Source organism: Schistocerca nitens, chromosome 1, assembly GCF_023898315.1.
Source record: "Schistocerca nitens isolate TAMUIC-IGC-003100 chromosome 1, iqSchNite1.1, whole genome shotgun sequence".
Classification (NCBI taxonomy): domain Eukaryota; kingdom Metazoa; phylum Arthropoda; class Insecta; order Orthoptera; family Acrididae; genus Schistocerca; species Schistocerca nitens.
This window is the reverse complement of record NC_064614.1, coordinates 194669195-194689723: the sequence shown is the minus strand read 5'-3', so window position 1 is coordinate 194689723 and position 20529 is coordinate 194669195. Positions and strand designations below refer to the sequence as shown.

At 43.7% G+C, this 20529-nt stretch overlaps 1 protein-coding gene across 3 annotated transcripts in view; it reads right to left on the bottom strand.

Moving 5' to 3' along the window:
* The window catches only part of LOC126235027 (solute carrier organic anion transporter family member 74D-like), a 215347-nt gene that overhangs the window by 45515 nt on the left and 149303 nt on the right, over nucleotides 1-20529 (bottom strand). For all 3 annotated transcript variants that reach the window (XM_049943766.1, XM_049943779.1, XM_049943773.1), the window contains exon 10: nucleotides 2774-2921. In XM_049943766.1, coding sequence (XP_049799723.1) covers nucleotides 2774-2921 — 148 coding nt within the window. The remainder of the gene's footprint in view (nucleotides 1-2773; nucleotides 2922-20529) is intronic.

The window sequence follows — 20529 nt, the reverse complement described above, 5'->3', positions numbered from 1 at the left end:
GAAGCTCGCGACATGTTTTGGGACCGCTTTAACAAGCTGGCAAAAAAAAGAAATAACAGCCAGCCTGACTCTCAGGAATCAAAACGACTGAAAGCGAACTTCACTGTTATTTAAAGTCAGTACGAATCGGTCACAATCGCAAATTTTCTATTTTGTGGTCAGATTATCTTTCAGCACCTTCCAGCAGTGTATATAGCGAAAGCCTGTTTTCTAAAAGTGACGTTTTTCACGAAGACAATCGAAATCACGCATTATCTCCTAATTCAGAGTATTTGGTGTTCATTTACCACAATTTTTCTAGTTCACTACGATTGCTAATTCATATTTTTTCAATTATCAATAAATGGTTTCGCATATCCGATTCATCTCTAATTAAAACACTGCGCAGGGATAAAAAGAAGATAGAACAGCTGAGAGTGGATCAGAGCAACAGGTTAGAGTAACTGGCAGTGAGACGTGCTTCTGTCCGTCTCGTTTAAACACGCGCCCTAGTTACGCCTTGGCTTCTCGCCGGCGCTTTTCCGCGTGGCGGCGCCGTCTGTTCTCCTCGTCTCATGCCCCGCCCTCTAGGTCGGTGGAGTGCAGTGACGGAGTCGTGAAGCGTGGCAGTACGCCATCGACTCTGGAAGTGCTTGTTTGCCTGACTTGTGGTGGTTTGTGTGGTGTCGCCCGGCTCATTCCACCGTGAGGTTCTACGGCATAGCGTGTCTGACTTAGAGAAGCCGTTAGCTCCGATTATGCTTGTTCTTGTTGGAAGAGAATTTAAATAAGGAGCTGTGGTGTTGCTGTTCCGGAGAATAGTGGGAGTCGCCGAGGACGGTTGCTCCGGGAATGTTTTGAGCACTGAGGGCGGCAGGTTTTCCTCCGGGACTGAAGTTGACTTGCTATGGCCTTGTATTAGGGTGGTGTTTGCGACTTCCTTTATGTTGCTGCCGCCGACGTTGTGTGTTTTCCGTCCACCGGTTTAGCTCGCCGGTTCTGAACATATGAAGGAAAAGGTTGAATGTTAGTTGTGTACTGCGTTTGCGGGGTTTGACTTAGAGTGTGTAGGTTGTTCTTGTACTGCTGGGCTGGTTCCTCGGTTAGGCGTCGACGTGAGCGTGAACTGCTTGGTTAAAATTTGCAGTAGGCACTCCGGGCATGGTCGATGCTGTACAACCAGGATAGTAGAACATGTTGAATCAAAGGCTGTGAATGTGAACTGTTGCTCTGCCATGTCACACTAGGAGACTAATTGGGTACTGATGTATTGGTGGCTATCTATTGATTCTTATGACCAATTTGGTAGTCAATTCCAAGCCTACGTGTTCTATGTATGTGAGAGAAAGAAAAGAAATTTGTGAAGTACGTGGCTGTGCACACCTTAAAGTTTGTTGGTGCATGTGTTTATCTTAGATTGTTTTAATACCGTGTTATTATCAGCCCCCTTTTAGACTGAAAATTTTACAGGATTAGAGAATTTTATTTGTATGTTTGCCTATATGAACAGTGTCGATTGAGCTGGCGGCTTTTACGCCAGTTTGTAAAATGTGGCAGCTTTAGGCTGCGGTCTAATGATTTTTAATTGAAGGGCATCATTTAATTCCTCTTTGGGGCTCGCCTTGTATTTTTCCTCTTTCGTACTACCTGAAGATTGTAAATCATGATATGGGGCACGATGACTCATTGGTAGCCTTCCAGCTACTTGTATTTTATATTCAGAAACTGTGGTTAAACTTTTGTAGCTTTGCTGGCCATGTTGGTGTGCGATTGTTTGCATTTTTAAATTTAGATGTTATGCAAGTTTACCTTTTAGAAGTATATGCATGTATTGTTGTCCCTAGGATTTAAGCTGGATAGTATCAATTGATTTATTTAAGGTTGCTAAGTTTTAGGAAATTGCTTCGCTATGTGATAGTTCTTAATGGTTAATGTGGATTCTAAATGTACTGTGGCCCTTAAGGAACGATTACTGATAAATTTGTTGATTTGCCTTCAATTTTTGAGAAATTGCCTAACCTTAACCATCGGCCAGCCCTCCAGGCTGTGCTGTTTATTAAGTACCTTGATGAATTGGCCCTTCAGGCCCCCCTTTTTGAAGCTCTACAGCCCTTAAGGCTTTCAAATCCAGTTTTAATACTTAACCTCCCTTGTTAGTGTACTGGGGCCCTTAAGGCCGGCTTACTGATAAATTCCTGGCCATTACTTACTTATTGCAGAATTTGTTTGACTAATTTCATTTATTACCTGGCCCTTAAGGTCGAGTTGTTAATAAGCACTTGTTATTTTCCAGTTGATATCTTTAAGATTTTCTTATCTTCTAAATTTGGCCCTTCAGGCCCCTTACTTGGAAGTTGCACAGCCCTTCAGGCTGAACACGTTATATGTATTCTTGCTAAATTGGCCCTTCAGGCTTTCTTTGTGATTGCAGCCCTTAAGGCATACGCAGTACTATGTTGCGTGGTACAATGTTAAATTGTTGATGAGCTAGTTTCTTAAGGTTTGGTTCTCCCTATATTAATTACCTTGGCAGATTGTATATTGTATTTTAGCTAGTTTTAATAAATGCATTAGAAGTAAGGTGTTGTGTTAATTCTACCAGCACTTGGCCCTGCTTCCTCGCCCGATACTAGTGGCTCCTTACTTCCTTGATTGTTAGAATTTTTGCCCGTTAGCCACTATTATCGCTTTCAAACAGCGATTACGAATATACTGTTGAAACAGAGAAGCAGAAGAAAGTTTCAATAGTATCGTACTGGAAGGGCGCGGCACATTCACCGCCCACCAGACTGACCGTGGTGCTTCCGTTGATGAAGCTGGTCTCGCAGCCGGCGTGGCAGGCCGAGTAGAACGTGGCGCCGCCGCCCTCTGCGCACACCGGCGCGTACTTCACGTGCGGACCGCAACCGCAGTCCGCGTTGCACTCCAACGTCATGTTCCACCTGCCGCCAGATACACAGTGTGGGCGTTACAACAGTGAAACAGTACTGACACAAAATGATGTCTCTTAAATCAAAAGATGCAAGAAAATACATTAAATTAACGTACTGGTCGTTAAAATTGTTACACCAAGAAGAAATGCAGATGATAAACGGGTATTAATCAGACAAATATATTATACTAGAACTGACATGTGATTACATTTTCACGCAATTTGGGTGCATAGATCCTGAGAAATCACTACCCAGAACAACCACCTCTGGCCATAATAACGGCCTTGAGACGCCTGAGCATTGAGTCAAACAGAGCTTGGATGGCGTGTACAGGTACAGCTGCCCATGCAGCTTCAACACCATACCACAGTTCATCAAGAGTGACTGGCGTATTGTGACGAGCCAGTTGCTCAGCCAGCATTGAACAGACGTTTTCATTGGTGAGAGATCTGGAGAATGTGCCGGCCAGGTGGGCAGTCGAACATTTTCTGTATCCAGAAAGGCCCGTACAGGACCTGCAACATGCGGACGTGCATTATCCTGCTGAAATGTAGGGTTTCGCAGGGATCGAATAAAGGCCAGATCCACGGGTCGTAACACATATGAAATGTAACGTTCAACTGTTCAAAGTGCCGTCAATGCGAACAAGAGGTGACCGAGACGTGTAACCAATGGCACCCTATACCATGACGCCGGGTGATACGCCAGTGTGGCGGTGACGAATACATGCTTCCAATGTGCGTTCGCCGCGATGTCGCCAAACACGGATGCGACCATCATGATGCTGTAAACAGAACCTGGATTCATCCGAAAACATGACGTTTTGTCATTCGTGCACCCAGGTTTGTCGTTGAGTACACCATCGCAGACTCTGCTGTCTGTGATGCAGCGTCAAGGGTAACCGGAACCATGGTCTCCGAGCTAATAGTCCATGCTGCTGCAAACGTCGTCGAACTGTTCGTGCAGATGGTTGTTGTCTTGCAAACGTCCCCATCTGTTGACTCAGGGATCGAGACGTGGCTGCACGGTCAGTTACAGCCATGCGGATAAGATGCCTGTCATCTCGACTACTAGTGATACGAGGTCTTTGGGATCCAGCACGGCGTTCCGTGTTAATATCCTGAACCCACCGATTCCATATTCTGCTAACAGGCATTGGATCTCGACCAACGCGAGCAGCAATGTCGCGATACGATAAACCGCAATCGCGATAGGCTACAATCCGAACTTTATCAAAGTCGGAAACGTGGTAGTACGCATTTCTCCTCCTTACACGAGGCATCACAACAACGTTTCACCAGGCAACGTATGAGAAATCTGTTGGCAACTTTCCTCATGTCAGCACGTTGTAGGTGTCGCCACCGGCGCCAACCTTTTGTTAATGCTCTGAAAAGCTAATCATTTGGATATCACAGCATCTTCTTCCTGTTGGTGAAATTTCGCGTCCTTAGCACGTCATCTTCGTGGTGTAGCAATCTTAATGACCAGCAGTGTATAAATAACAGACAGTTATCTTCTGAAGCCTGGTTTGCTGTTTTTCTCCACATGTAATGCAGTGAAATGTGTTAGTTTTACACTGAACGTTGGTACCATAAGCCAGCATCAGTATTGATTATCTTTCGCGTATTCTCAAACGCAGACACTCTTACATAAGACATACACTGGGGTTACGAAAGTCACGATATACCTCTTGATATCGTGTAGGACCTCCCGGCCTGACACGGACTCAACAAGTCATTGGAAGTCCACTAGCGAAATATCACGCCATGCTGTATCAATAACTGTCCATAGCTGCGAAGGTGTTGCCGGTGTTGTGCAACGAGCAGACCAGTTGATCATGTCCCATAGACTTTCGACGGAATTCATGTCACGTGATATGGGTGGCCAAATCGATGTGTCCAGAATGCTCTTCAAACCAACTGCGAACAATGTGGCCCGGTGATATGACATCGTTGTTTGGGAATTTGAAGTCCATGAATGGCTGCAAATGGTCCCCAAGTTGCCTAACACAGATATTTTCAGTTAATGATCGGTTCAGATAGGCCAGAGGACCCAGTCCATTCTATGTAAACATAGACCATACCATTCTGAAGCCACCACCACCTTGCACAGTGCCTCGTTGGCAACTTTGGTCCATGGCTTCGTGGAGTCTGCACCACACTCGAAACCTGCCGTCAGCTCTTACTATCTAAAAGTCAGACACATTTGACCACGCCACGGTTTTCCAGTCGTCTAGGGCCCAACCGATGTTGTCACAAGCCCATGAGAGGAGCTGCAGACGATGTCGTGCTGTTAGCGAGAGGACTCGTCTGCTGCTACGGTCCGTCAACGGCAAACTTCGCCGCACCGTCCTTACCAGAAACGTTCGTCTAGGCACCACATTGATTTCTGCTATTGTTTCACGCAGGGTTGTTTGTCTGTTAACACTGACAATTCTACGCAAACGCCGCGGCTCTCGGTCGTTAAGTGAAGCCCGTTTGCCACTTCGTTGTCCGTGGTAAGAGGTAATGCCTGAAATTTGGTATTCTCGACACACTCTTGCTACTGTGGGTCTCGGAATACTGAATTCCCTACGATTTCCTCAAGGGTCTAGTAGCAACTACCATTTCGCGTCCAACGTTTGTTAATTCCTGTTGTGTGGCCATAATCACATTGGAAAACTTCTCACATGAACCACCTGAGTACAAAAGGTAGCACAGCCAATGCACTGTCCTTTTATACGTTGTGTCGCAATATTACCGCTGTCTATATATGGCAAATGCCTGTTCGATGATTTTTGTCACCTCGGTGTATTCTGTATCGAGCGGTCGAACTCTGAAAGCAGTCGGCCGCTGTGACCGGAACCGCGCTGCTGCTACGGTCGCAGGTTCGAATCCTGCCTCGGCCATGGATGTGTGTGTTGTCCTTAGGTTAGTTAAGTTTAAGTAGTTCAAAGTCTACGGGACTGATGACCTCAGATGTTAAGTCCCGTAGTGCTCAGAGCCATTTCAACCATTTGAACTCTGAAAGCATGACTGTCTTTGACAAGATTAGTAGGATGCCACAAGGAAATATTTTGGCGTGCTGGTTACGGCGGGCCGATCAGGAGCGAACGCATCACGTAATCTCGTGGGAACATTCGGTTTGAATGCTCGAAGGGATTAAGAATTGGACGCTGCTGATCGGAATGGGCTGGTATGGTAGAACGCTGTTATGGCTGACAGTTTTAAGTGGAGCTGAAGGCAGAGTCTGTTGTTCATTAGCAGACCTTATGCTATAAACGTGTCTGCCTATTTTCTATTTATTATTGCAAGGCTTAGTCTATTGGATTTACAGCATTTACAGAACTTTACCAAGTGGAAACAGGACGTTGGTTATATGCTGAGTTGGGTAGCTTTCAATGCACACCACAGAATCCGGTGTCTATTAATCCAACCAAATATCATGGTACTTGAATTCATCACATTGCCATTTAGCGAGCTTCTTTCAGCGCTTTCTGATGTTTGACGAACACTTTTCGTATAAATATTTCACATATAGTGATTTATTGTATCTCTTGTTTCATGAAGATACGTTGTGTTTCATGGTGCCAATAATTATGCTTTGAATGTAAATGCATATTTCCTTATTCGATTATTCTAATTCAGATAGTCGTCATCCCTTGCCATTATTTTAAAATTCTGGTTATTTACCGCCGAGCTGCACTTCGCAATGTGGATCCAACTCGCAGATGAAAAAAAACTGCAACACCAAAAAATAATTTATACAGAGTAATGAAATTTTGGGAACACATTTCTCTAGGTAACATATTTAAATGACTAAAATTTCAAGATTACGGCTATGCAAGCGCGAGATAGGCCATTGCAAATGTAAAATTTTGGTCGATTAATCACTGGTATAACCGCCCAGGATATTGAATGCAAGCATGCAAACACGCATGAATTGTGTTGTACAGGTACCGGATGCCAGTTTGTATGGAGTTCCATGCTTGTTGCATTTGGTCGGTCGATACAGGGACGGTTAATGCTGTTTGTGGATGACGCTGGAGTTGTCGTCCAATGATGTCCTGTATGTGCCCGATTGGAGGCAGATATGGTGATCAAGCACGCCAAGACAACTCTGTACAGCATATCGGGTAACAACAGCGGTATGTTGGCAAGTATTATCCTGCAGGATAGCACCCCATGGAATGCTGTCCATGGTTGGCAGCACAACAGGTCGAATCACCAGACTGACGAACAAATTGGAAGTATTGGTGTGTAGCCTAACCATGAGGGTGCTCCTGCTTCCACACAAAATCGCATCCCAAAGCACAACTCCAGGTGTAGGTCCAGTGTGTCAGGTTGGTTGCAGGCCCTCCACTGGCCTCCTCCTAACCAACATACAGCCATCACCAGCACGCAGCAGAAGCAGCTTTCATCAGAAAACACAACATCCCTGTACCCTGCACCCTAATGAGCTCTCGCTTGACACTCCTAAAGCCGAAAATGGCAGTAGGTTGGGGTCAGTGGAATGCACGCTACAGGGCATCTGGTTGGGAGCTGTCCTGTACCGGATTTGTTGTGTCACTGTGGTGTCAACTGCTGCTCTATTTGGTGTAGCAAATGCAGTATGATGCACCAGAATCGCCACACCGAAGACGGTGGTCCTCCCTCTCGGTAGTGTCACATGGCCGTCTGGAGCAAGGTCTTCTTGCTGACCATACACTCTACCGACCACCGCTGCCAGCAGAACTGTATAGTGGCTACGATCCTGCCAAGGCTGTCTGCAGTATCGCAGATGGAACACCTTGCTTCACATAGCTCTATTACACGACCTCTTTCAAAGTCAGTGAGGTGTTAATAATGGTGTCTTTTTCGCCTTGAAGGCATTCACGATCAACAAACCCACCACGTCTAACTAACACAAACCTGATTTGCATCCTCATAGTAGCGCTATTAGCGGCACTCTTATGCGACTGGTGTGAATTTGAATAGAGGTTATCTTTCAGACGTAGAAACACACCGACCAACTTTCGTTTATTTCGCACTACTAGTTGTTGGTGTTGCGATTTTTTCCATCAGTATATATCACGTAATGCTCTTTCTGCCTTCAGCAGATATATCAATTTACCTGAACTATTATTGCTATTAACATATATGTATATTTCTAAACAGAAGTTGGCGGTATGCCTCATTTCTTTTCTTCGCACGTTTTTACAGACCAGAAGGTAAGTCACAAGTTGGAGTTTCAGAGAAAGCTGGCATTTCATCAGTTCACACATGTATACGGAATGTGACTGCTTTGTGTCTTTGAATTCTTAGATTTCTAAACAGAAACGTTAGGCTTGCAAACTGGACCAAGGATGCGAACTGCATGTAGCTTGGCTACCGGATACCTTATTTACAGGTCATTAACGTTAGTTGGCATACATAACACAACGTAGTAAGCTCATGTAATCAAGTAAGGTGTCTACTTAGGTCCATTGCTTTTACGTTACACTAAGTAAGCCACTCCTCTCCTTATAGCGTTATTATATGGTTTTAGGGGTCTAAACTTTGTGCAGAAGATAGCGTTTTATTCAGGGTGTGTTTCAGAATATATTCTTGCATGTGATCCTAAGTTGTAAAGAAGACAGGATGCTTACAACATTATTAACACAGATTCATGTGGAATGTTGTGTTGTTTTTGTGTTTAAGTACTGTATGGATAAGATAGTAGAAGAAGAATTGGTATGCCACAAAATAACCTATGCCTTTTGTAATGCAGCAAGTATTCTGTAAGATGCAAAACTACTTACTGCTAACAGTTGCTGTTTATTTTCCATTCCTATGTTGTTTACATTGTAAATAAGATTTTAACACAATATTTGCCTATTTGCCTGCACAGATCACCGTAGGGAGATGTATGTGCGAAGTAGATTTCCAAGCATGTAAAATATCCACTATGTCGTGTGCTGATCTGAAATTCAGATTTAAGGAAAGACGGCAGTGCTGTGTTAACAGGCCATTTATGCATACATCCAGCGTATAAATAAATAAAAAAATAAAAAATGGTTTAGCACAGGATCACCTTCACCACAATGTAATGTCCAGGGAGCGCAAGAATATTAAACATGTAAATCAACGTTTTACAACTAAAATTAATAGTAAAATAATTGTATAAACGGTAGGAGAACGGTGGTCTACGAAGCTTCCAAGTCATTTGAACAGCTTACAATGTTGGTCACCACAGATAACTTTGAAATTGCATTTTGTAAAAGTCATTTTATCTCTAGAGCTGACAAAGTAAGACACAGTTTATCTTACTTTCAAACACTCATCATTTACTAACAAGCACTAGTTCGACGTTTCATTTCTCTTAGTGTGTTGCCCTACAATTACGATCCATCGAAGAATGCTTGGCAGACTAGTTCACATAGTGAGGGTACTGATAGACGGGATACCGATCTGCAAGTATCCTCCATGTAAGTAAGGATAAACACTGTTGAGGTTCAAAAATGGTTCAAATGGCTCTGAGCACTATGGGACTTAACAGCTATGGTCATCAGTCCCCTAGAACTTAGAACTACTTAAACCTAACTAACCTAAGGACATGACACAACACCCAGCCATCACGAGGCAGAGAAAATCCCTGACCCCGCCGGGAATCGAACCCGGGAACCCGGGCGTGGGAAGCGAGAACGCTGCCGCACGACCACGAGATGCGGGCCACTGTTGAGGAAAACAGCGATAGTACATAATTGAGGACGTAGGTTGGTGCTACTCTGAGATGAAGAGTTTGGCACAGGTGAGGCATTTGTGGCGGGTCACATCAAACTAGTCAGAAGATCGATGACTAAAAAAAAGTAATTCCGCTCAGGGACATCTGACATGGCGACACAGTAGTGGCATCGCATGCAGCTGAGGAGAGTTTGTTTGCGTTTTAACGCAGGTGGTTAGCGTATAGCCCTGACCTCTCAGCCAAATTCCAATGGTGTAATTATTCCTGTCTATATAAACTTGCGAAATGCAGAGCTGCATCATGCCATAACTATACAAAGACGTAAATCCTTTAGTGACTGACATGTTAAAAAGTTCCAATAAAAGCAAATTAAAGGACTCTTACAACTGAGAGTCTCTAGCTGTTAATATCTGAATCACAGGTCTCACTGATTAAATACTGCCAACACATTTTGAACATTTATCGAGTGTGAAATTTCGTCATTTACTTTCTGACGTAGATTATTCTTCTCACCCCCTCAGACCAAAAAGTTTCGGAACTGGACTAATGAAAAGTAGAGAACAGTTAAGGTGGTAATTTTAACGCTTCTGGTGTTCTACTTGGTCTCCCCCACTTTAGCATAACGCACACAATGTTCGTACAACCACGTGGAATTGTCTGAAAATCTTCCTTCCGGATGTTGTTCAACTCTCATGTCACACTGGCTTGAATGTCGGTTATGTCGTCAAAGCGTTGACCATTCATGTGAATTGCTGCACTTTATTGTTTTGTGATGATACCAAATCTTGTGACCCATGATGTTTTTTTTCAGATAAAAATTGTCTGCGATTTGCATTTCATTCAAGTCGCAGCAGGCACCCACCCACCGTTATTTTTGTTCTGGAGTCCAGGTTCGCGGGGCAAACTTTGCATACACCTTTGTATTCTTCAAAACATTCTAAAGAATGTGTTGAACAATGATTTAAAAACGTTGCTCCATAGCGATTTGAAACACAACAATATCAACACACTACGGTCGTACGTCCACTACTAAACACTGCTTCCTCACAATTAACTGGGAGAATCCACATCTGTTCTTTACAGTTGTTGATGCAAACTGCCATCGTAGTTACTGCGCTGACGTCACTTGTATACGAAGAATAAAAACGGTCTCGGAATGAACGATGTAAGCCGTTGGCAGAATATCAATGACAGAACAAAATTGCGGTTTATTGAAAGGTAGGCACCTCAGTAGTAAGATTTTTAACAATCGATTGTTTTTTCATTCTGTCAAGTTTTTCAGTCGAATGATACCAGTCTCTGCGGCCATGTCAGTTGCACGAATGTTTTCACTCATACATCAGGTTTAAGTGGTTTCACTCATTGCGGGACAACCGACTGAAACAAGTCTCCGTCCGTTGCAGCCGTACTATGAATGCTTTCACTTGCGTCCGGTTTGAGTGATTTTATATACACATTTTTCCAGCCTTTTCGGTTATACATGAATCATAAGTAGGATTGGCAATTTTTTTACAGACAAATAAAGTATCTTATTTCAAGCAGAAGTGAATAAAACGTATATTCCTCCAAATAAAGTATTTTAAAAATGTGTATTTACTTACTCATTTTCGTACTTGTGGCTTTAAATATCAATTTTTACTTAGTTTTAAAAGTTTATTGTCTGATGCTCCACTGTAAATTTATATTTTTAACACGTTTTATGAGGTCTGTTTCTTGTCTGTTTGTTTGGTACAAATTTTGCAACGGATTTTAAACTAACTTCCCGTTAACCTAGACACTTTGCTAAACACTTAAAATTTCAACTTGGCACAGATCTGGATGACAGTGCAATATTAACTCGCTTTCTTTTCTGATGTGCAGTGGAGAATAGTTGATGTACCACTGCTAGTTCCCTTCTCCCTGTTCCAGTCGCAATGTTCCGCATTTAATGATGATTTTAAGTATATACTGCCACTTGTGAGATGTATGTTTTCGCAAAAAACATTTGTTCTCATTCGTCAATTTACTTTGAATTTCTTTGCTTGATATAGTTTTGTAATACGAATCATCCTTGCAGATTTGTATATCGCACTGAATTTATCTTGAGGGTCACGTCTTGCTCAGTCATACGATTTCCCCCATTTATGTACACTAAGCTGATCCATATATGCATGTATTTATGTAAGAGTTAAGATGGCTTTGTTTTCATCACGCTTTCGGTACATCAGAATCACTTTCAGTATTATCTGCTTCCAGTTAAGCGGTACAGATGAACAAAAAGATTTATATATTTCAAACTTTGCAGCTTCTTACAACGATCGAAACACAATCATCTTGATGATACTACACAAGGTTAACTCTAAAGGTAGCCTTATTCGTGTTGAAATGAGTCTGCATAATAGTGTTAATATGGAGATATGTTTTTCGTACTGTAAGCGTTTGTATATCGCGTAAATAAGGTTGAAATAGTTAAACAGCTCAGCATTCGCCTATATGACTGTGGAGAAACCACGTAAAAACTGCTGGTTGACAAAAGTCATCTGAAGCGATGGGGAATCAAACCGAGACGGCACTTGCCTTCACAATTCTGGCACAAATCGGGCAGACACACTTTTAATGTAATGTCTTAAAACTTCTCAGTTGAATTACATCATATCATCTTGTACCCATGATCAAATAAACCGCGAGCATGCTCGCTCAACGTTACTACACTACTGGCCATTAAAGTAGCTGCACCAAGAAGAAATGCCGATGATAAACGGGTAGTCATTGGACAAATATATTATACTAGAACTGAGATGTGATTACATTTTCACGCAATTTGGGTCCATAGATCCTGAGAAATCAGTACCCAGAACAACCACCTCTGGCCGTAATAACGGGCTTGATAAGCCTGGGCATTGAGTCAAACAGAGCTTGGATGGCGTGTACAGGTACAGCTGCCCATGCAGCTTCAACACGATACCACAGTTCTTCAAGAGTAATGACTGGCGTATTGTGACGAGCCAGTTGCTCGGTCACTATTGTCCAGACGTTTTCAATTGGTTAGAGATCTGCAGAATGTGCTGGCCAGGGCAGAAGTCGAACATTTTCTGTATCCAGAAAGGCCCATACAGGACCTGCAACATGCGGACGTGCATAATCCTGTTGAAATGTAGGGTTTCGCAGGGATCGAATTAAGGCAGAGCCACGGGTCGTAACACATCTGAAATGTAACGTCCACTGTTCAAAGTGCCGTCAATGCGAACAAGAGGTGACCGAGACGTGTAACCAATGGCACCCCATACCATCACGCTGGGTGATACGCCAGTATGTCGATGACGAATACACGCTTCCAATGTGCGTTCACCGCGGTGTCGCCAAACACGGATGCGACCATCATGATGCTGTAAACAGAACCTGTATTCATCCGAAAACATGTCGTTTTGCCATTCGTGCACCCAGGTTCGTCGTTGAGTACACCATCGCAGGCGCTCCTGTTTGTGATGCAGCGTCAAGGGTAACCGCAACCATGGTCTCCGAGCTGATGTCCGTGCTTCTGCAAACGTCGTCGAACTGTTCGTGCAGATGGTTGTTGTCTTGCAAGCGTCCCCATCTGTTGACTCAGGGATCGAGACGTGGCTGCACGATCCGTTACAGCCATGCGGATAAGATGCCAGTCATCTCGACTGCTAGTGATACGAGGCCGTTGGAGTCCAGCACGGCGTTCCATAATGCCCTCCTGAACCCACTGATTCCATATTCTGCTAACAGTCATTGGATCTTGCCCAAAGCGAGCAGCAATGTCGCGATACGATAAACCGCAATCGCGATAGGCTACAATCCAACCTTTATCAAAGTCGGAAACGTGATGGTACGCGTTTCTCCTCCTCACACGAGGCATCACAACAACGTTTCACCAGGCAATGCCGGTCAACTGCTGTTTGTGTATGAGAAATCGGTTGGAAACTTTCCTCATGTCAGCACGTTGTTGGTGTCGCCACCGGCGCCAACCTTGTGTGAATGCTTCTTCCTATCGGTTAAATTTCGCGTCTGTAGCGCGTCATCTTCGAGGTGTAGCAATTTTAATGGCCAGTAGTGTATGAACACAAATATATTTCGCTTTATTAGCTCAGGGGAAAGATATAATTTAGCAACATTGGGTTTCCATGGATTGGCCCTAGTTTTGAGAGCGACCAGAGGTGTAATGGAGGGGTTTTTATACAACTGTCGCGGTGAACCGGGACTTTTTTCGTGTCTGGGGAAATTCAATTGATTGGAAATAAATACATTGTAACAAACCTCAGTAAAAAATCATTAAATGAGGATCGCGCCGTAGGTCTATTAAAAATTCAGAGGCAAGCACCTTTAGACGCTCTCCTCTACAAATAGAGGATGTTACAGGACAATCTTTAGAAGCGACTTTTCAGGTTTTCCTGACCGATCCATTGTAAATACGCTTCTCAGGTTTGCCGCCGGAACATATTGCGTAAATCCCACTATATTTCACCGATGCAACAGCTCGACATCTTTAGGTGCTTGTAGTTGCTGTATCTGCTGCAAGACGCGACTGACAATAATCGAGTGGCGGCGTCGAAATTTATCTGACCAGGAGCAGGCAATACGCGCGTGTGGGAAGACGCTCGCAGTTGGAGGAAAGCGGCCCTCCTGTTGCCCCTGCTGGGAACCGCAGAGTGGCCTTCTACCACTGTACTTTTGGCAATGACTATGCTGCCGGGCGCTCCTGTGGTTTAAAACTGAATTAAACCTCAGCAGTGCGTTGCGTCGAATTATGAATCGGAAGTTCTTGTTTTCCCTGTTTTGATTTAATGACAGCCAGTGCTGGATTTCAGGCGGCGCTGATCTGAAAACGTGCATCCCTGCTGATAAAAGTGTCCGCCGTACGAATATGTATGGCCTCCTCAATAACAGAGCGCCAGAAAGATGAAGCTGGGGATCAAATTTCGATGTTTACATAAAACATGCGGTGCCCTGTGTCTAGGCAATGCTCCATTACCGCTAATTTATTAGGTAGCCCAAGGCACGTCGACATCGGCATCCCAGCAATTTGGGGAATTGTGTGAACAAATCCTCAGTGAATGACTGGATGCGACATACTTGCACAACGTTGTGGACTCACTTCCTAACCGAATTCAGGAGGTATCAAGTCCAGAGACGGAATTACCCGGTATTAAATTATGTTCGTAATGATTTGTGTAGCAGTGTTTCATTTTCTGTGCTGTGTGCATATCACAGGCACCATTTATTTTCGGGCAAGTAAACCGAGAACTTTTTATGCAAGGACTTCGTCGCGAAAGACTTCGTAGTCACCATTTATTTTCCTTTTCCAAGTCACATTTAAGACGAGTAAGTCACTGTCTTGAGTAGTGATGAGAAGCCAGGCAGTTGCCATGGCCGATATCGCTGTGGGAACACTGGTGATGAAGGGAGTCGAACGAAGCGTGATGGCATACCTGTTATTCTTATAACAATTGTAGATGCCATGGACCATCCGATTTTATGGTGCGAAACGACAACTTTTTCTGTTTCAAATATTGATTAGTACATGCCACTTTTAACGAAATAAATTCTAGGGGCAGTCTAAGAGTTATTAGAACATCTATACCTTTATTACATTATGCAGCAAACTAATTGTAATAAGATATACATGGTGGTGACAATACTACAGACGAAGTACGAATCTTTCCAATGATGTACGAAATTTGCTAGTGACTCCTGTTGCACGTCAAGTAAGTCAGTCAGTATTAGGATATACTGCTGATCTGAACTACGTGGCAGCCTTGCTATCGATTTTCAATATTTTATGATATTAGGTTATCAAATTGAGTAATTGCGACCTGTTTTAAGGTATTTATCAATAAACGCGTTGTAATGCTATTCCAGAATATTATTTAGTTTTGCTACCTACATATCCGCGGTGTTGGGGTAGCGTCTTTCAGCTGTAATGAAAACGACTTCAGTCCCGGTGTCGAAACCCCATCACTACTTGCATTTTGAATAATAAACAGCGTTGTCGGCCGAAGATTTCTAGCATGAGAAATCGTCTTCATTCTGTCAACGTCCTTGTCAAAGAGGGCGGAGGAGCGTACAGATGTTCAGGGCACTCTGTTGCCTTTGGGGTGGGTAACTACCCCTAAAGGCAGAAGAATCAGCAATGGTCAGCGGCATGAGGATGCAGAAGGCAATGGAAAACACTGGATTAAAGACAGATAATGAGTAACCACAGGACACGTGGCCTTCTCCATTGGTAAAACATTTTGGAATAATCTACTATTCGGATCTCCGGAAGTGGACTGCCAAGAGGGAGGTGCCCACGAGAAAAAGACTGAAGAACGTTGACGAGTCGGTGCGTGGAATGTCAGAAGCTTTAACGTAGTTGGAAAGCTAGAAAAATCTGAAAAGAGAAATGCAAAAGCTAAATCTACACTAAAGAGCCAAAAAAAAAAAAACTGGTACACCTGCCTAATATTGTGTAGGGCCTCCGAGAGCACGCAGAAGTGTCGTAACACGACGTGGCATGGACTCGATTAATGTCTGAAGTAGTGTTGGAGGGAACTGACACCATGAGCCCTGCAGGTCTGCCCATAAACCCCTTAAGAGTACGAGGGGGTGAAGATCTCTTCTGAACAGCACGTTGCAAGTCATGAGAGATATTCTCAATAATGTTCATGTCTGGGAGCCTGGTGGCCAGCGGAAGTGCTTAAACTCAGAATAGTGCTCCTGGAACCACTCTGTAGCATTCTGGACTTATGCGGTGTCGCACTGTCCTGCTGGAACTGCCCACGTCCGTCGGAATGCACAAAGGACATCAATGATGCAGGTGATCAAACAGGATTATTACATACGCTTCACCTGTCAGAGTCGTATCTAGACGTATCAGGGGTCCCATATCACTCCAACTGCACAGGCCCCACACCATTACAGATCCTCCACCAGTTTGAACACTTCCCTGCTGACATGCAGGGTCCATGAATTCATGAGGTTGTCTCCATACCCGTACACGTCCATCAGCTCGATACAATTTGAAACGAGACTTGTCAGACCAGGCAACGTGTTTCCAGTTCAAAAATGTTCAAATGTGTTTGAAATGTTATGGGACTTAACTGCTAAGGTCATCAGTCCGTAAGCTTACACACTACTTCACCTAAAATAACCTAAGGACAAACACACACACCCATGCCCGAGGGAGGACTCGAACCTCCGCCGGCACAGTCCATGACTGCAGCGCCTTAGATCGGTGTTTCCAGTCATCAACAGTCCAATGCCGGTGTTGAACGGCCCAGGTGGGGCGTGAAGCTTTATGTCGTGAAGTCATTAAGGGTAAACTAGAGGACATTTGGCTCCGAAAGCCCTTATCTATGATGTTTCGTTGAACGGTTCGCACGCTGACACTTGTTGATGGCCCAGCATTGAAGTCTGCAGCAATTTGCTGAAGGGTTGCACTTCTATCACGTCGAACGATTCTCTTCAATCGTCGTTGGTTCCGCTCTTGCAGGATCTTTTTCCGGCCACAGCGATGTCGGAGATTTGATGTTTTACCGGATTCCTCGTATTCACAGTACAGTCGTGAAGCGGTCGCACGGGAAAATCCCCACTTCATCTCTACCTCGGAGATGCTGTGTCCTATTGCTCGTGCACCGACTGTAACACCATGTTCAAACTCACTTAAATCTTGATAAACTGCAATTGTAGCAGCAGAAACCGATCTAACAACTGCGCCAGACACTTGTTGTCTTGTATAGGCGTTGCCGACCGCAGCGCCATATTCTGGATGGTTACATACCTCTGTATTTGAATACGCATGCCTATACCAGTTTCTTTCGCGATTCTGTGTCGATATAGTGGGGGTCAGTGAAGTGAAATGGAAAGAAGACACGGACATATGGTCACATGAGGATAGGGTAATATCAACAGCAGCAGAAAATGGTATGACGGGAGTAGGATTCATTAGGAATAGGAAGGTAAGGCGGAGAGTTTGTTACTGTGAACAGTTCAGTGATAGGGTTGTTTTCATCAGAATCGACAATTAAGTGATAGCGTTTTTCTCATCAGAAACAGCAAACCAGTACCGCCATCGATAGTTCAGGTATACATGCCGACGTCGCAAGCTGAAGATGAAGATATAGAAGAAGTATATGAGGGTAGTGAACGGATTATTCAGTACGTAAAGGGAGATGAAAATCTAATAGTCACGGTGGACTGGAACGCGGTTGTAGGGGAAAGAGTAGAAGAAATGGTTACTGGAGAGGACGGGATTGGCACTAGGAATGACATAGGAGAAACACTGAGTTCTGTAATAAATTGCAATGAATATTCTGTTGAAGAATCACAAGAGGAAGAGATCTACTTGGAAAAGGCCGCGAGAAACGGGGAGATTTCAGTTAGATTATTTCATTGTCAGACACTGATACTGGATTGTAAGGCGTACCCAGGAACAGATTTAGACTCAGATCATAATATAGTAGTGATGAAGAGTAGGCTGAAGTTTAAGAGATTAGTCAGGAAGACTCAATATGCAAAGAAGTGGGATACGGAAGTACTAAGGAATGAAGAGATACGCTTGAAGTTATCTAAGGCTACAATACTGTAGTAGGCAATAGCTCAGTAGGCAGTACGGTTCAAGAAGAATGGACATCTCTAAAAATGGCAAACACAGAATTTGGAAAGGAAAACATAGCTACAAAGAGCATAACTGCGAAGACACCATGGGTAACAGAAGAAATATCCTAGTTGATCGATGAAAGAAGGAAATACAAAAATGTTCAGGGAAATTCAGGAGTACAGAATTACAAGTCGCTGAGGAATAAAATAAATAGAAACTGCGGTGAAGCTAAGACGAAATGGCTGCATGAAAAGTGTGAAGAAATCGAAAAAGAAATGATTATCGGATGGACTGACTGAGCATACAGGAAAGTCAAAACAACCTTCGCTGAAATTAAAGGCAAGGGTGGCAACATTAATAGTGTAACGGGAATTCCACTGTTAAATGCTGGGGGGAGAGCGGATAGGTGGAAAGAGTACACTGAAGGCCTGTTTGAGGGGGAAGATGTGTCTTATAAGATAAAAGAAGAAACAGGAGTCGATATGGAAGAGATAGGGTATCCAGTATTAGAATCAGAATTTAAAATAGCTGTGGAAGACTTAAGATGAAATAGGGCAGAAGGGATAGATAACATTCCATCAGAATTTCTAAAATAATGGGGGTGGGGGGTGGGGGGGGGGGAAGGGGGGAAGAGGGAACAAAACGACTGTTCACGTTGTTGCGCAGAATGTATGTGTCTGGCGACATACCAACTGACTTACGGAAAAATATCATCCACAGAATTCTTAAGATACTAAGAGCTAATAAATCCGATAATTATCGCACAATCAGCTTAACAGATCATGCATCCAAGTTAAAAGAATGGAAAAGAAAATTGAGGACGTGTTAGATAACGATCAGTCTGGCTTCAGGAAAGGTAAAGCCACCAGTGAGACAATTCTGACACTGCGGTTGACAATGGAAGAAAGACTGAAAAACAATCAGGACAGATTCATAGTATTTGTCGCTCTGGAGAAAGCGTTCGAAAATTTCAAATGGTGTAAGATGTTCGAAATTCTGAGGAAATTAGGGGTAAGCTACAGGGAGCGACAACATGAACAAGAGCCAGGAGGGAATAAGAAGAGTAGAAGACCACGAACAAAGTGATCGGATTAAAAAGGATGTAACACTAGGATGTAGTCTTTCTCCCCTACTGTTCAATATTTATGTGGGAGGGAGCAATGATGGAAATAAAAGAAAGATTCAGGAATGGAATTAAAATTCAAGGTGAAAATACATCAATGATAGAATTCGCAGATGACAGTGCTATCCTGAGTAAAAGTGAAGAATTACATGATGTGCTGAATGGAATGAACAGTCTAATAAGTACAGAATATGGACTGAGAGAAAATCGAAGGAAGACGAAAATGATGAGAATAGCAGAAATGAGAATAGCGAGAAACTTATCAGGACTGATGGTCACCAAGTATATGAAGTTAAGGAATTATACTATCTAGACAGCAAAATAACCACTGACGGACGGAGGAAGAGGGACATGAAAGGCTGACCAGCATTGGAAAAAAGGGCATTCCTGGCAAAGATAAATCTACTAGTATCAAACGCAAGCCTAAATTTGAGGCAGAAATTTCTGAAAATGTTCGTGTGGAGCACAGCACTGTAGTGAAAGAGGGACTGTGAGAAAACCAGAAGTGAATCGAAGCGTTTGAGTTGTGGTGCTACAGACAAACGTTGAAAATTAGGTGAACCGATGAGGTAAGGAATGAACAGGTTCTGCGTAGAATCGGGGCGGAAAGGAAAACTGTAGAGGAAGACAGAGATTGGAATACAAAATCCATCGGCTCCACCTCAGCAGCTTCGTGACCAACCCTGCCGCCCGGCGGACTGAGAGGCTGAGGATTCCGTTGACAATCCACAGACCAGACAAACTTAACGGCCGTCTGGCGAAACCTGTTAAGAGGTTGGTAGATGTTCGCTGCCCGGAGTATGAACTCACCAGGAGCAGGCAGGCTTTCGACGCCTTTGATGTGATTCATAGAGACCATACCACCTTTCCTAAACACAAAAACGCATCTTCGGGGAGAAGAAGCTCTACTTTTCCAGCTTGTAGCGCAGGCGGTTCTCCAGGAGGCGTTGGAAGACCGACTGAAGTTTTCGCACATGTTCCTCTCTATAAGGTCCCGTTGCTCAGATATCATCAAGGTACCTGACGTACAGGGATTGTCCTGAATCAGCTGCTCTAAATATTCAAAAATGTGTTCAAATGTGTGTGGAAACTTATGGGACTTAACTGCTAAGGTCATCAGTCCCTAAGCTTACACACTAATTAAACTAATCCTAAGGACAAACACACACACCCATGCCCAAGGGAGGACTCGAACCTCTGCCGGGACACTCCGTTGATAAATTCCGCGGGCA